The sequence below is a fragment of the Odocoileus virginianus genome, unplaced genomic scaffold, assembly GCF_023699985.2.
Source record: "Odocoileus virginianus isolate 20LAN1187 ecotype Illinois unplaced genomic scaffold, Ovbor_1.2 Unplaced_Contig_1, whole genome shotgun sequence".
Lineage (NCBI taxonomy): Eukaryota > Metazoa > Chordata > Mammalia > Artiodactyla > Cervidae > Odocoileus > Odocoileus virginianus.
Genome location: NW_027224318.1, coordinates 1,912,643 through 1,926,139, shown reverse-complemented (window position 1 = coordinate 1,926,139; position 13,497 = coordinate 1,912,643). Strand labels below are relative to the sequence as shown.

Sequence of the window (13,497 nt, the reverse complement as noted above, 5' to 3'; positions counted from 1 at the left end):
AACAACCAAGAAACAACAGGCTCATGAGAAATAACCAAAATGATAGTGGCTGGGAAGTTGAGGGTAATAATTTTCTCCATTTTCCAAATTTTCTTTTCTTTTCTTCTTTTGGTCATGCCACACAGCATGCAGTATCTCCCTTGACCAGGGATCGAACCTCTGCCCCTCCCAGCGGGAGCTCAGAGTCTTAACCACTGTACCACCAGGGAAGTCCCCAAATTTTCTTTAACAAATGCTATATTGTTTTTACAATGTAGAACTTGAAAGATAAAATTAATTAGTGTGAAAAAATCAAATTTGCCAATTACAGACTCCTGTGGATTGGAAGTTCCTCTTCTCAAATGTCAAAACCAGCTGGGAATGGCACTGAATTGCCAGTAACTTCCTCACACAATACTGCTCTGATTTGAATACCAAACTAACTGTAGGACAGAATGGTGGTTTGGGTTATGGGAGAGAAGAAAGCAATTTCTAAGGATCAGACAGGACAGGCATGGGCAAGATTCAGCAATTGGTGGCTATGGAACACCCAGGAAAAGAGGGGATGGAGGAGGGGTATGATGGGAATGTGCTAGACATAAAAGTAATCTGGCAGTCCAGTGGTTAAGACTCTGTGCTCCAGTGCAAGGGGGGCATAGATTCAATCCCTGGTTGGGGAACTAAGCTGAGTCGCGAGGCCAGGAAAAACAACAGAAAAAAGGTGATCCATTTTTTAATTACATTGGAAAAAAAAGGAAAAAAACTCTTTCCTCTGACTCGCCTGTATGATAAAAAGTCCTTGCTACCAAGACCAAGAACTCCACCTGGTGTCATTGGTAAGACAGTGCAAATGGGGGAGCCTGGGTCTCTTCCTGTAATTTCAAACTGCACCAGGCAAGACACTAGGGCGCCCCCTTGAGGAATGCCTGGGACTGAAGTGAGAGAGAAAGAGAAGGTTACATTCTGCCCTTCCTGGCTCTCATTTTAAGCAGACAAGTTCTGCTTCACCTGACATCTCTGTATGACTCCTACTTAAGGTTTCATGGGTGAGAGCTTGAGAAATGAGTAGAGAAGGGGGTCAAAGGGTGCAAACTTCCAGCTGTAAAATAAATAAACCCCAGGGATGTAATGTATAGCATGGTAACTATAGTGATCATGATTAATAATACTGTATTGCATATTTGAAACTTGCTAAGAGAGTAGATCTTAAAAGTTATCACAAGGAAAAAAAATGGTTTTAACTGTGTGGTGATGGATGTTAGCTAGGCTTACTGTGGTGATCATTTCACAATATGTACAAATATTGACGCATTACACTGCATACCTGAAACAAATATAATGTTATAGGCCAATTATACTTCAGTTTAAAACAAAAGATTTTGTTTAGAAAAAATAAACAAATGTGTGTGACTAAAGCGTAAAACCCAGTCAGCTGAACTGAAAAAGTACACAAACTTGAATAGAGTATATGTATACACGAGAAACTATTACATTATACAATTCAAAAGGTCTTACTTTCAAACAGTGCTTAAAACTGTATGATGGGTATCGATCACCGCCTTCTCCACTTTCAACGCGCCTTTTACAAAATACAATGGCTTTTTCATACAGGAAAAGGTGCCGCTGCATTGATTTGAATCTAGCAAAATCCTTCATCTTTGTAGTACCTTTCTTGTGTCCAATCCAAACACTGAATGCACCCTGCATTATCATCTTGCCCAGCTCATTTAAGTTTCCCTGGAACAGAAAACCTCAGCTCATTAGTACAGGGCAGAAGGGCATTCAGATCTCTGACAGCATCATTACAGTGTTTAGCTTGAGCTACTAAAACCCTGAAGCATAATTTATAGTTTTAAAAGTTTCATTCATCATAACTTTTCGCATGAAAACATGCCATGTGTCAGCCAGTTACAAAATGACTGTGGGACTGGGAGATAGAAGAAACTTCCTTTTCCCTGGCTTCATGTCTCCATGTGGAGGTATTTCAGCTGGGCCAGCTCTCCCCATGGCTTCCTCAGTCCTGATTGGCGAGTGAGCTCTTCCAGTCCAAGATTTCCCATGGGGTGGAACTAACTCCTAAAGATTTGATCTCTTTCTTCCATCTCTCTATCTTGGACCTGGGCAAAGAGCACTTCTGAGACGATATGTCTCCTTAGAATAGACCCAAACATCCCATGACGTGGGATCTCCCAAGGTCTGCACTTGGAGGTAGGCCTTGTTAGGGACAAGGGGAATGTCGTAAATCCATCTGGCTGCTGATCTGAAGCCAATTTTCCACTTAGCATCATAAGTAATAATGCTGACATTTAGATCCTTTGTTTGTCTGCCTCTTACGTCTTATTTCTCAGTTGTTCCAGGAGAGGAAGAAAGAGATGTTGACATGCTTACCCTGTAAAACTGCAACAATCATGAAGATCTACTTACGATATAGCCATTTATTGCAGTCTGATGCATTGAGTCATTAACTGACTTCAGTAAATCCAGCATTGTGTCAAGTGCCTCCTTTAATTCTACAGATCCGACACAGTCTTTGCTATATTTTAATAGCTCCTGTAATTAGAAGTCAAGAGTTAAACTTAATATTAGACAGATATTAATAACTGGAAAAAATGAATATATTTTTGGCTAACATGCTTTCAAGGAGGAATCCAAAGATAATGGCACTTTTTTGAGTAATTGCTTTCACATGCTATTTGTCACATTAACACTATATTTAATAACAATGTCAAAACTGGGGAAGAAATGGAATAGTGACTAAACAGTAGAAAGCAAAGAGCATTCAATAGTTCCGGGGCTGGCAAACAATAGCTATTAGGACACACTAGAGATTCATTTTTAAAACAATTACACATCTTTTTGGCCCTCCATGTAGAGCAATTAACTTTATTCACCATGCGTACACCATAGAACATTGTGAAAAGATATTTTAAAACAATCTATGTTGTATTTATACCTAACATGACATTTTAGGAATCCTTTCACATTACTCAGGGATATGCTATCTTTATTTTTCACTGAGAAGGCTTATAGGAAATACAGTCTCAAAACTACAAGGAATAGTTGCTTAGTTCTGCTTAACAACAGTAAAAGTTCTGCAGTCAATCTTGTCCATATATCAATGTAATTTGTATGGACACTTAAACAGCTAAAAGCATAGATTCTACTGCTATATCTAGCCCTCCCATTCAGGGAGCCTACCTGTTTCTAGTGCTTCCTTTTTAATGGCTTTGCTACATCTGACCCAAAAAAGTAAGTAAAGAAAGAAATGCTTCATGTAATTACCTTCAACAGTAACTGGTATTTAGTGATACGTTGCACTGGTTTCAGTAAATAGGAATCCAGACCAAGTCTGTGTTTTAATTTTCTCTGACATTCCTGTCATTAAAATAGAATTATTAATAAGTTTAAAATTAAGACATTTGCCTATGAATATGCCAAATGTTCACTGATTAAACCCAATGCATGGATGTTTCTTACATCTCAAGGTAAATTTACCAGAAAGATCTTATATGGTATCTATACCATTTCCTATATGGTATGGAAACTGTGAGAGGCAGTATATCTGGAAAACTACAGTGAACGTTACTTCAAGGATTGGAGAGAGAGAAAATCCCCAAATTTCAAAGACTAAAAAAAATTATTTATAAATTCACAATCATGGGGAATGCTTAAAAAGTCAGAAAGCAATGAATGATCCTAGGTTAACATAACCAGAAAGTTCTTCAGAGTATCCAAGAAAATTAACAAAAGGCTTAGTTCCACAGGACAAGACCCAGAAAAGAAATAGGTTGCACTGAATATAAATCAGACTGGGTATGAGAAGAGTTTCCTAAATGTCACAAGAAAAATATAGCCCTTATCAACTAGTGCTATATTTCATCTGATTACTGGCTTGCTGCCACTATAAATATAAGAGTCATGACTCTGGGTCCTGGGAACATTGTAGAGTCCATACTTCGGGCAAAATGAAGCTAGTTAGGATGGAATGTGCATATAGGAAGTGCAGAACACAAAGGGAATGGGAGAGGAGATACCTATGTAAGATCCAGGACCCTTCTATATATGGGTAAAATTCAACACATCTAATTCAATTATCAACTTATGGTTAAAAATGGTGAACTGACACAGGTATTTGGCTCTTCTCACTCATGAAATTCAACTGACATGATGGAAACATTTTTACAAGGCAAAGCCTAAAGTTACAAGATGAGAGGGGGAAAACATCTATAAAATTTGGAAACTGGCAAAGGGCAAAGCCAAGGAACAACTCAATTTATGTTCAAGAACACCTTTCCCCCTCCTCCAAGAATGTCTTCCTCTTCCTCCTCTGAAAGTTGGAGATGAAGGTGGGGTTTAAAAAACAGATGTTTGTTTAAGAAGTAATTTTAAATGCTTGTTTAAGGGGCAGTCCTAAGATGGTGGAGGAATAGGATGGGGAGACCACTTTCTCCCCCACAAATTCATTGAAAGAACATTTGAACACTGAGCAAATTCCACAAAACAACTTCTGAATGCTGGCAGAGGACATCAGGCACCCAGAAAGGCAGCCCATTGTCTTTGAAAGGAGGTAGGACAAAATATAAAAGATAAAAAGAGAGACAAAAGAGGTAGGGATGGAGATCCGTCCTGGGAAGGGAGTCTTAAAAAAGAGAGAAGTTTCCAAACACCAGGAAACACTCTCACCGGCAGGTCTGTGGCGAGTCTTGGAATCTCAGAGGGCAACATAACTGGGAGGAAAAGTAAATAAATAAATAAATAAATAAATAAATACATAAATAAATAATTAAAACCCACAGATTACGTGCCTAACAGCAACTCCCAGCAGAGCAGCAGCCCAGACGCTCGCATCCCCCACTAGCAAGCGGGGCTGGACAGGGAGGCGCGGGCTGCATTGCTTAGGGTAAGGACCGGGCCTGAATGCCCCGAGGGCAATCTGAGGGAACTAACTTGAGATAGCAACCCAGATTGTGGGATAGCTATCCCCAAAAAGCCCTAACCTAAGACACTGCCAGGCTTGCTCACAGAACAGAGAACTGAGCAGAGCTAGTCGGCTGCAGACCGGCCTATCCCCTGCCAGATACAGGCAGGTGAGGGACAGCCAGAGTTGGAAGGGGGCAATCGCGGCCCCAGAGAGGCATCATCTACCAAACTGCAAGCAGGCTTCATTGCTAACCAAGACTTCTTGGGATTCTGGATGGTTGACATCCACCAGGAGGGTCGCAGCCAGAGATCAGCTCCCCAGAAGAGACACATGGCACACCTGAGAAGGCGCGCCCGCTGTACACCCAGAAAACCGAGCGGCTGGGACGGGGGAGGCGATAAGACGCACCCCCAACTGGGGGCGACTGCGCTCGCCAAGCACCTGGTCACCTGAGCTGCTCGGACCTGGGAAGGGCACAAAACGCAGGCCCAACCGAGTACTGCACCTTTGTGGAGTACCTGAGAACCTGAACCTGAGTGGCTTAGACCTGGGAAGTGCACACAACCCAGGGCCCGCCTCAGACAGTTCCCGGCAGAGCAACCTAGAGCCTGAACAGTGTAGACTGGGAAAGCACACACGCCGTGAGCGGGGCAAACCCAGTGTGGCCGAGACACTGCAAGCACTCCCCACACATGCCAGTGATATTTGTTTGCAGTGTTCCTCCCTCCCCACAGCACGACTGAACAAGTGAGCCTAAATAAGTGACCACCTTTGCCCCCTTGTGTCAGGGTGGAAATTAGACACTGAAGAGACCAGCAAACAGAAGAAGCTAAAATAAACAGAGGGAACGCTTTGGAAGTGACAGGTGCAATAGATTAAAACCCTGTAGTTAGCACCGACTACATAGGAAGGGGCCTATAGATCTTGAGAAGTATAAGCCAGATCAAGGAACTATCTGAAAATGAACTGACCCCACACTGTCTGCAACAGCTCCAGAGAAAGTCCTAGATATATTTTTACTATTATCATTTTTTAAATTTTTAAAAAAATTTTTTTTTTATTTTTAAGTCCTCTATTACTCCTTTAATTTTCATTTTTATAACCTACTATTACCTTGCAAAAAAAAAAAAGACCCTATTTTTAAAGCAAACTTCATATATATATTTTATAATTTTTGTGACTTTGTTTTGTTTTTTTAATATTGTATTTTTGAGAATCTAACCTCTACTCTAGATTTTTAATCTTTGCTTTTTGGTATTTGTTATCAATTTTGTACCTTTAAGAACCCAATCTTCAGTACCCATTTTTACTTGGGAGTGAGATTACTGGCTTGATTGCTCTCTCCCCCTTTTGACTGTCTTTCTCCACCAGTTTGCCTCTAATTCCTCCCTCTACCTTCTCTTCTCTACCCAACTCTGTGGATCTCTTTGTGTGTTCGGGGCTGTGGAGAACACTTAGGGAACTGATTACTGGCTAGATCTGTCTCTCTCCTTTTGACGCCCCCTTTTATCCTCATGGCCACCTCTGTCTCCCTCCTCCCTCTTCTCTGCTCTGTGTAACTCTGTGAACATCTCTGAGGGGTCCAGACTGAGGAGAGTACATAGAGAAGTGATTACTGGCTAGCTTGCTCTCGCCCCTTTTGATTCCCCCTCTTTTCCTCCTGGTCACCTCTATCTCCCTCCTCCCTCTTCTCTTCTCCATGTAACTCTGTGTACCTCTCCGGGTGTCCCTCACTGTGGAGAAACTTTTCATTATTAACCTAGATGTTTTATCATTGGTGCTGTATAGATGGAGAAGTCTTGAGGCTACTGTAAGCATAAGACTGAAAAGCAGAGGCAGGAGGCTTAAGTCCAAACCCTGAAAACACTAGAGAACTCCTTACTCCAGGGAACACTAATCAATGAGAGCTCATCAAAAGCCTCCACTGAAACCAAGCACCACCCAAGGGCCAACAAGTTCCAGAGCAAGACATACCATGCAAATTCTCCAGTAACACAGGAACATAGCCCTGAGCTTCAATATACAGGCTGCCCAAAGTCACACCAAACACACTGACATCTCAAAACTCATTACTGGACACTTCATTGCACTCCAGAGAGAAGAAATCCAGCTCCACCCACCAGAACACCGACACAAGCTTCCCTAACCAGGAAACCTTGACAAGCCACCTGTCCAACCCCACCCACAGCAAGGAACCTCCACAATAAAGAGGAACCACAAACTGCCAGAATATGGAAAGGCCACCCCAAACACAGCAATCTAAACAAGATGAAAAGGCAGAGAAATACCCAACAGCTAAAGGAACACGAAAAAAGCCCACCAAGTCAAACAAAAGAGGAGGAAATAGGGAATCTACCTGAAAAAGAATTTAGAATAATGATAATAAAAATGATCCAAAATCTTGAAAACAAAATGGAGTTACAAATAAATAGCCTGGAGACAAAGATTGAGAAGATGCAAGAAATGTTTAACAAGGACCTAGAGGAAATAAAAAAAAGTCAATTAAACAATTAATAATGAAATAAATGAGATCAAAAACACTCTGGAGGGAACCATGAGTAGAATAACAGAGACAGAAGATAGGATAAGTGAGTTAGAAGATAAAATGGTGGAAATAAATGAAGCAGAGAGGAAAAAAGAAAAAAAATTAAAAGAAATGAGGACAACATCAGAGACCTCTGGGACAATGTTAAATGCCCCAACATTTGAATCATAGGAGTCCCAGAAGAAGAAGACAAAAAGAAAGGCCATGAGAAGTTACTCGAGGAGATAATAGCTGAAAACTTCCCTAAAATAGCCACCCAAGTCCAAGAAACCCAGAGAGTCCCAAACAGGATAAACCCAAGGCGAAACACCCCAAGACACATATTAATCAAATTAACAAAGATCAAACACAAAGAACAAATATTAAAAGCAGCAAGGGAGAAACAACAAATAACACACAAAGGGATTCCCATAAGGATAACAGCTGATCTATCAATAGAAACCCTTCAGGTCAGAAGGGAATGGCAGGACATACTTAAAGTAATGAAAGAGAATAACCTACAACCTAGATTACTGTACCCAGCAAGGATCTCATTCAGATATGAAGGAGAACTCAAAAGCTTTACAGACAAGCAAAAGCTGAGAGAATTCAGCACCACCAAACCAGCTCTTCAACAAATACTAAAGGATCTTCTCTAGACAGGAAACACAGAAAGGTGGTATAAACGTGAACCCCAAACAACAAAGTAAATGGCAATGGGACCATACCTATCAATAATTACCTTAAATGTAAATGGGTTGAATGCCCCAACCAAAAGACAAAGGCTGGCTGAATGGATACAAAAGCAAGACCCCTACATATGCTGTTTACAAGAAACCCACCTCAAAACAAGGGACACATACAGACTAAAAGTGAAGGGCTGGAAAAAAATATTCCACGCAAACGGAGACCAAAAGAAAGCAGGAGTCGCAATACTCATATCAGATAAAATAGACTTTCAAATAAAGGCTGTGAAAAGAGACAAAGAAGGACACTACATAATGATCAAAGGATCAATCCAAGAAGAAGATATAACAATCATAAATATATATGCACCCAACATAGGAGCACCACAATATGTAAGACAAATGCTAACAAGTATGAAAGGGGAAATTAACAATAACACAATAATAGTGGGAGACTTTAATAACCCACTCACACCTATGGATAGATCAACTAAACAGAAAATTAACAAGGAAACACAAACTTTAAATGATACAATAGACCAGTTAGACCTAATTGATATCTATAGGACATTTCACCCCAAAACAATGAATTTCACCTTTTTCTCAAGTGCACATGGAACCTTCTCCAGGATAGATCACATCCTGGGCCATAAATCTAGCCTTGGTAAATTAAAAAAAATTGAAATCATTCCAAGCATCTTTTCTGACCACAATGCAGTAAGATTAGATGTCAATTACAGGAGAAAAACTATTAAAAATTCCAACATATGGAGGCTGAACAACATGCTGCTGAATAACCAACAAATCACAGAAGAAATCAAAAAAGAAATCAAAATATGCATAGAAACGAATGAAAATGAAAACACAACAACCCAAAACCTATGGGACACTGTAAAAGCAGTGCTAAGGGGAAGGTTCATAGCAATACAGGCTTACCTCAAGAAACAAGAAAAAAGTCAAATAAATAACCTAACTCTACACCTAAAGCAACTTGAAAAGGAAGAAATTATGAACCCCAGGGTTAGTAGAAGGAAAGAAATCTTAAAAATTAGGGCAGAAATAAATGCAAAAGAAGCAAAAGAGACCATAGCAAAAATCAACAAAACCAAAAGCTGGTTCTTTGAGAAGGTAAATAAAATTGACAAACCATTAGCCAGACTCATCAAGAAACAAAGGGAGAAAAATCAAATCAACAAAATTAGAAATGAAAATGGAGAGATCACAACAGACAACACAGAAATACAAAGGATCATAAGAGACTATTATCAGCAACTATATGCAAATAAAATGGACAACTTGGAAGAAATGGACAGATTCTTAGAAAAGTACAACTTTCCAAAATTGAACCAGGAAGAAATAGAAAATATTAACAGATCCATCACAAGCACAGAAATTGAAACTGTAATCAGAAATCTTCCAACAAACAAAAGCCCAGGACCAGACAGCTTCACAGCTGAATTCTACCAAAAATTTAGAGAAGAGCTAACACCTATCCTACTCAAACTCTTCCAGAAAATTGCAGAGGAAGGTAAACTTCCAAACTCATTCTATGAGGCCACCATCACCTTAATACCAAAACCTGACAAAGATGCCACAAAAAAAAAACTATAGGCCAATATCACTGATGAACATAGATGCAAAAATCCTTAACAAAATTCTAGCAAACAGAATCCAACAACATATTAAAAAGATCATACATCATGACCAAGTGGGCTTTATCCCAGGGATGCAAGTATTCTTCAATATCTGCAAATCAATCAATGTGATACACCACATTAACAAAGTGAAGTAAGCCAGAAAGAAAAACACCAATACAGTATACTAACGCATATATATGGAATTTAGAAAGATGGTAATGATAACCTTGTATGCGAGACAGCAAAAGAGACACAGATATATTGAACAGTCTTTTGGACTCTGTGGGAGAGGGTGAGGGCGGGATGATATGGGAGAATGGCACTGAAATATGTAAATTATCATATGTGAAACGAATCGCCAGTCCAGGTTCGATGCATGAGACAGGGTGCTTGGGGCTGGTGCACTGGGATGACCCAGAGAGATGGGATGGGGAGGGTGGTGGGACGGTGTTTCAGGATACAGAACACATGTACACCCATGGCGGATTCATGTCAGTGTATGGCAAAACCACTACAATATTGTAAAGTAATTAGCCTCCAATTAAAATAAATAAATTTATTTTAAAAAATACAAATATAAGAACATAAAAAAAATGTTTAAGAAGTAATTAGATACAAACCACTGTTGGTGGGGGTGTGGAGCAATTAGGCCTCTCATATACTGCTGGTAGGAATATAAAATGGTGCAGCAACTTTGGTAAACAATCTAACAGTTCTTCAAAATGTTAAACAGAATTGACCTAGCAATTTCATACCCAGGTCCATGGAAAAGAGAAAAGAAAATAATGTTCACACAAAAGCTTGTACATAAAAGGTGAAGTGAAGTGAAAGTCGCTCAGTCGTGTCCGACTCTTTGTGACCCCATGGACTGTACAGTCCATGGAATTCTCCAGGCCAGAATACTGGAGTGGGTAGCCTTTCCCTTCTCCAGGGGATCTTTCCAACCCAGGAATCAAACCCAGGTCTCCTGCACTGCAGGTGGATTCTTTACCAGCTGAGCCACAAGGGAAGCCCACACAAAAGGTAGAGACAACTCAAATGTCTATCAGGTGATGAATGGGTAAATAAAATGTGGAATATCCATACTATGGAGTATTATTAGGCCATAACCAATGTGAAGACAACAGAAATTCTGCAGGGAGGCAAAAACAGTGAAAGAAAGCTAAATGCTCATCTTCTACCGTGGGAAGCAGCAATATAAGTATGATATTTGGAGATATGGAGGTAAATAATGAAATAAATAGCTAAAAAAGCAGAAAGTAGTTGCCTCTGAGGAGTGGCAAATATGTTGGTATACATATATGTATATTTTGGGGAGGGTCAAACTGCACTTTTATATATATATATAAAAGCCTTCCTCAGATGGTAAAGAATCTGCCTGCAATGCAGGAGATCCAGGTTTGACCCCTGGGTCGGGAAGATCCCCTGGAGAAGGGAATGGCTACCCACTACAGTATTCTTGCCTGGAGAATCCCATGGACAGAGGAGTCTGGTGGGCTATAGTCCATGGGTTGCAGAGTCAGACACGACTGAGTGACTAACACACAGGCACACACACACACATATATATAACTTACTGAAAGCAGAAAATGAATTTATAAATAAGGAATATCCCAGTATCTTCCACAGAGACTTTATCCAATACTTGAACAATTACTATACCTGGAAAAAGGCGCATTCTGAATACTTCTTCCAAATTGCCTCTGACCTGGGCTTATTCTGACAATACTTGGCATACATTTGAAAATCATCTTTCTGTGATAAAAAGAAAATGCAAATGTATTAGCGATTTGTAAATATGTCCTTTTCTTATCAAGAAAGGCTGAGCAAGAGTGATTGTGGCCAAGCATCACAGGGAATGTGGCTTAAAGGGCCAGGTCAGAAACCTTCTTTATATGCCAAGACCAGCATGCCCAGTAAACTGGGGAGAGGGACACATAATTATCCAAGTAATTTCATAACTTCCACTTACCAAGTTTGAGAGTTAGAGGGAAAAAAGCCTTCTCTGAATGAACTAAGAAAACAGACTACTTTTTTGATTACTATAAGCTAACTGGGTACCAAGAGATACACTCTTTCTTTGCTCTCAGTCACTCCGTTCATTAGTGAATGACTTATAGTAACTCCCGAGGTCCTTGGGTCCTCATTGGACCATCATCATTGTATCAGAACCCTGTGCGGTATCTGCTCACCCTCTTCTCTCTCCCTGTTCATTCAACCTTCATCTAATGGGATACCTCCTACTCAGTCATTAACACTCATCTCACAAGTCATCTCTTCTATACAGCCATCATTTATACCTCCAGTCAGTATCAGATGCACCTCTTCTTGGCTCCTATGGGACCCTTCATATAACTTTAATGCAGCACAACTGACACTGTACACAGTGGAATCCTTCTTTTCCTATGTGAATAGTCTTGGTATTCCACGTTGCCTAGTTCAGTGCTTGGTTCAAACTAGGTACTGAATAGTTGATGACTACTGAATGAATGAACAGATCAATAGGCATTTATTAAACTACTGGTTGCCAAGAACTCTGCTGACCTTACTAGAGATACAAAATCAGTTTTCTATCTAGTTGGAGAAAGAATTCATGAAATTCATGTGTAAACATGCATAGTACATGTAAAATTCCCAATGAGTAGCACAGACATTAAGTACCATAGAAGTTCAAAGGCAAGAGGAGCTGCTGCTGCTTAGGGAACTAGGGAAGAATCTGGCCATGGTTTCAGTTCAGTTCAGTTCAGTTCAGTCACTCAGTTGTGTCCGACTCTTTGCGACCCCATGAATTGCAGCACACCAGGCCTCCCTGTCCATCACCAACTCCCGGAGTTTACTCAAACTCATGTCCATTGAGTCGGTGATGCCATCCAACCATCTCATCCTCTGTCATCCCCTTCTCCTCCTGCCTTCAATCTTTCCCAGCATCAGGGTCTTTTCAAATGAGTCAGCTCTTCGCATCAGGTGGCCAAGTTTAAATGTCTTTAAATGTTAGGATATGTTGAGAAAGGTCCTGCCTTATCCTTATTATCTTCTCACTCCATAAACGCTTCCTGAGATAAGATATCTCCTTGGAGGCTTTCAGTGATCACCTCTATCAAACTGACTCTCAAGTCAAAACAGAACTGATCTTTCAGGAAGTGCAGGAACTAGATAAGCAGAGAACATTGAGAGAGAAAACTCTAATGGAGGAGAGTGTGATTACAGAGCCTGGGAAGTCAGTTATACTAAGCACACCCGTGGGACACAGAGACATGAGCCTCTTGAAAGATATTGTAGAATAAAAAGAACACACAGCTCCCTGTTTTGCAAAGTTCCTGTGATAGATGCCTCGGTGTCTGAAAGCCAGCCTATATTTGATTTGAAGACTTCACATGTACTAGAGGGGAATAGCAGGGCATCTCTCAGGCTAAAAATTAACCAAGCCAAGAATGGTGTGCCATGATGATTCCAACTCTTGCACCTTCACAGCCAGGATGGTCCCTGGACTCCTGGGATCACCCAGGGGTCAGAGGTCACAAGCTGAGCCACTATAGCATTCGATGCCACAGAATACAATAGCCATTTGCATGCTCCAATACCCCATTCCTATAACAAAACTTGATTTAGCATTAAATACTTGCTGGAGTGATGTGTCGCCTGCAAAAATAAAAGGACATCAAAAATAATGCCTACCTTATCTCCAAATCTGGAAAATGACATGCTATGTTGGTGGCTTATATATTTATATATTTTGAAATAATCATTGAA

The 13,497-nt window shown here is 40.4% G+C and overlaps 1 protein-coding gene across 6 annotated transcripts in view; it reads right to left on the bottom strand.

The window, feature by feature from the left end:
• The window catches only part of MCF2 (MCF.2 cell line derived transforming sequence), a 115,440-nt gene that overhangs the window by 26,135 nt on the left and 75,808 nt on the right, over nucleotides 1–13,497 (bottom strand). For all 6 annotated transcript variants that reach the window (XM_070463285.1, XM_070463286.1, XM_070463288.1 and 3 more), the window contains 4 exons: nucleotides 11,410–11,502; nucleotides 3,262–3,354; nucleotides 2,404–2,529; nucleotides 1,495–1,716 (listed from right to left, as the gene is read on the bottom strand). In XM_070463285.1, the coding sequence (XP_070319386.1) occupies nucleotides 1,495–1,716; nucleotides 2,404–2,529; nucleotides 3,262–3,354; nucleotides 11,410–11,502 (534 nt within the window). The remainder of the gene's footprint in view (nucleotides 1–1,494; nucleotides 1,717–2,403; nucleotides 2,530–3,261; nucleotides 3,355–11,409; nucleotides 11,503–13,497) is intronic.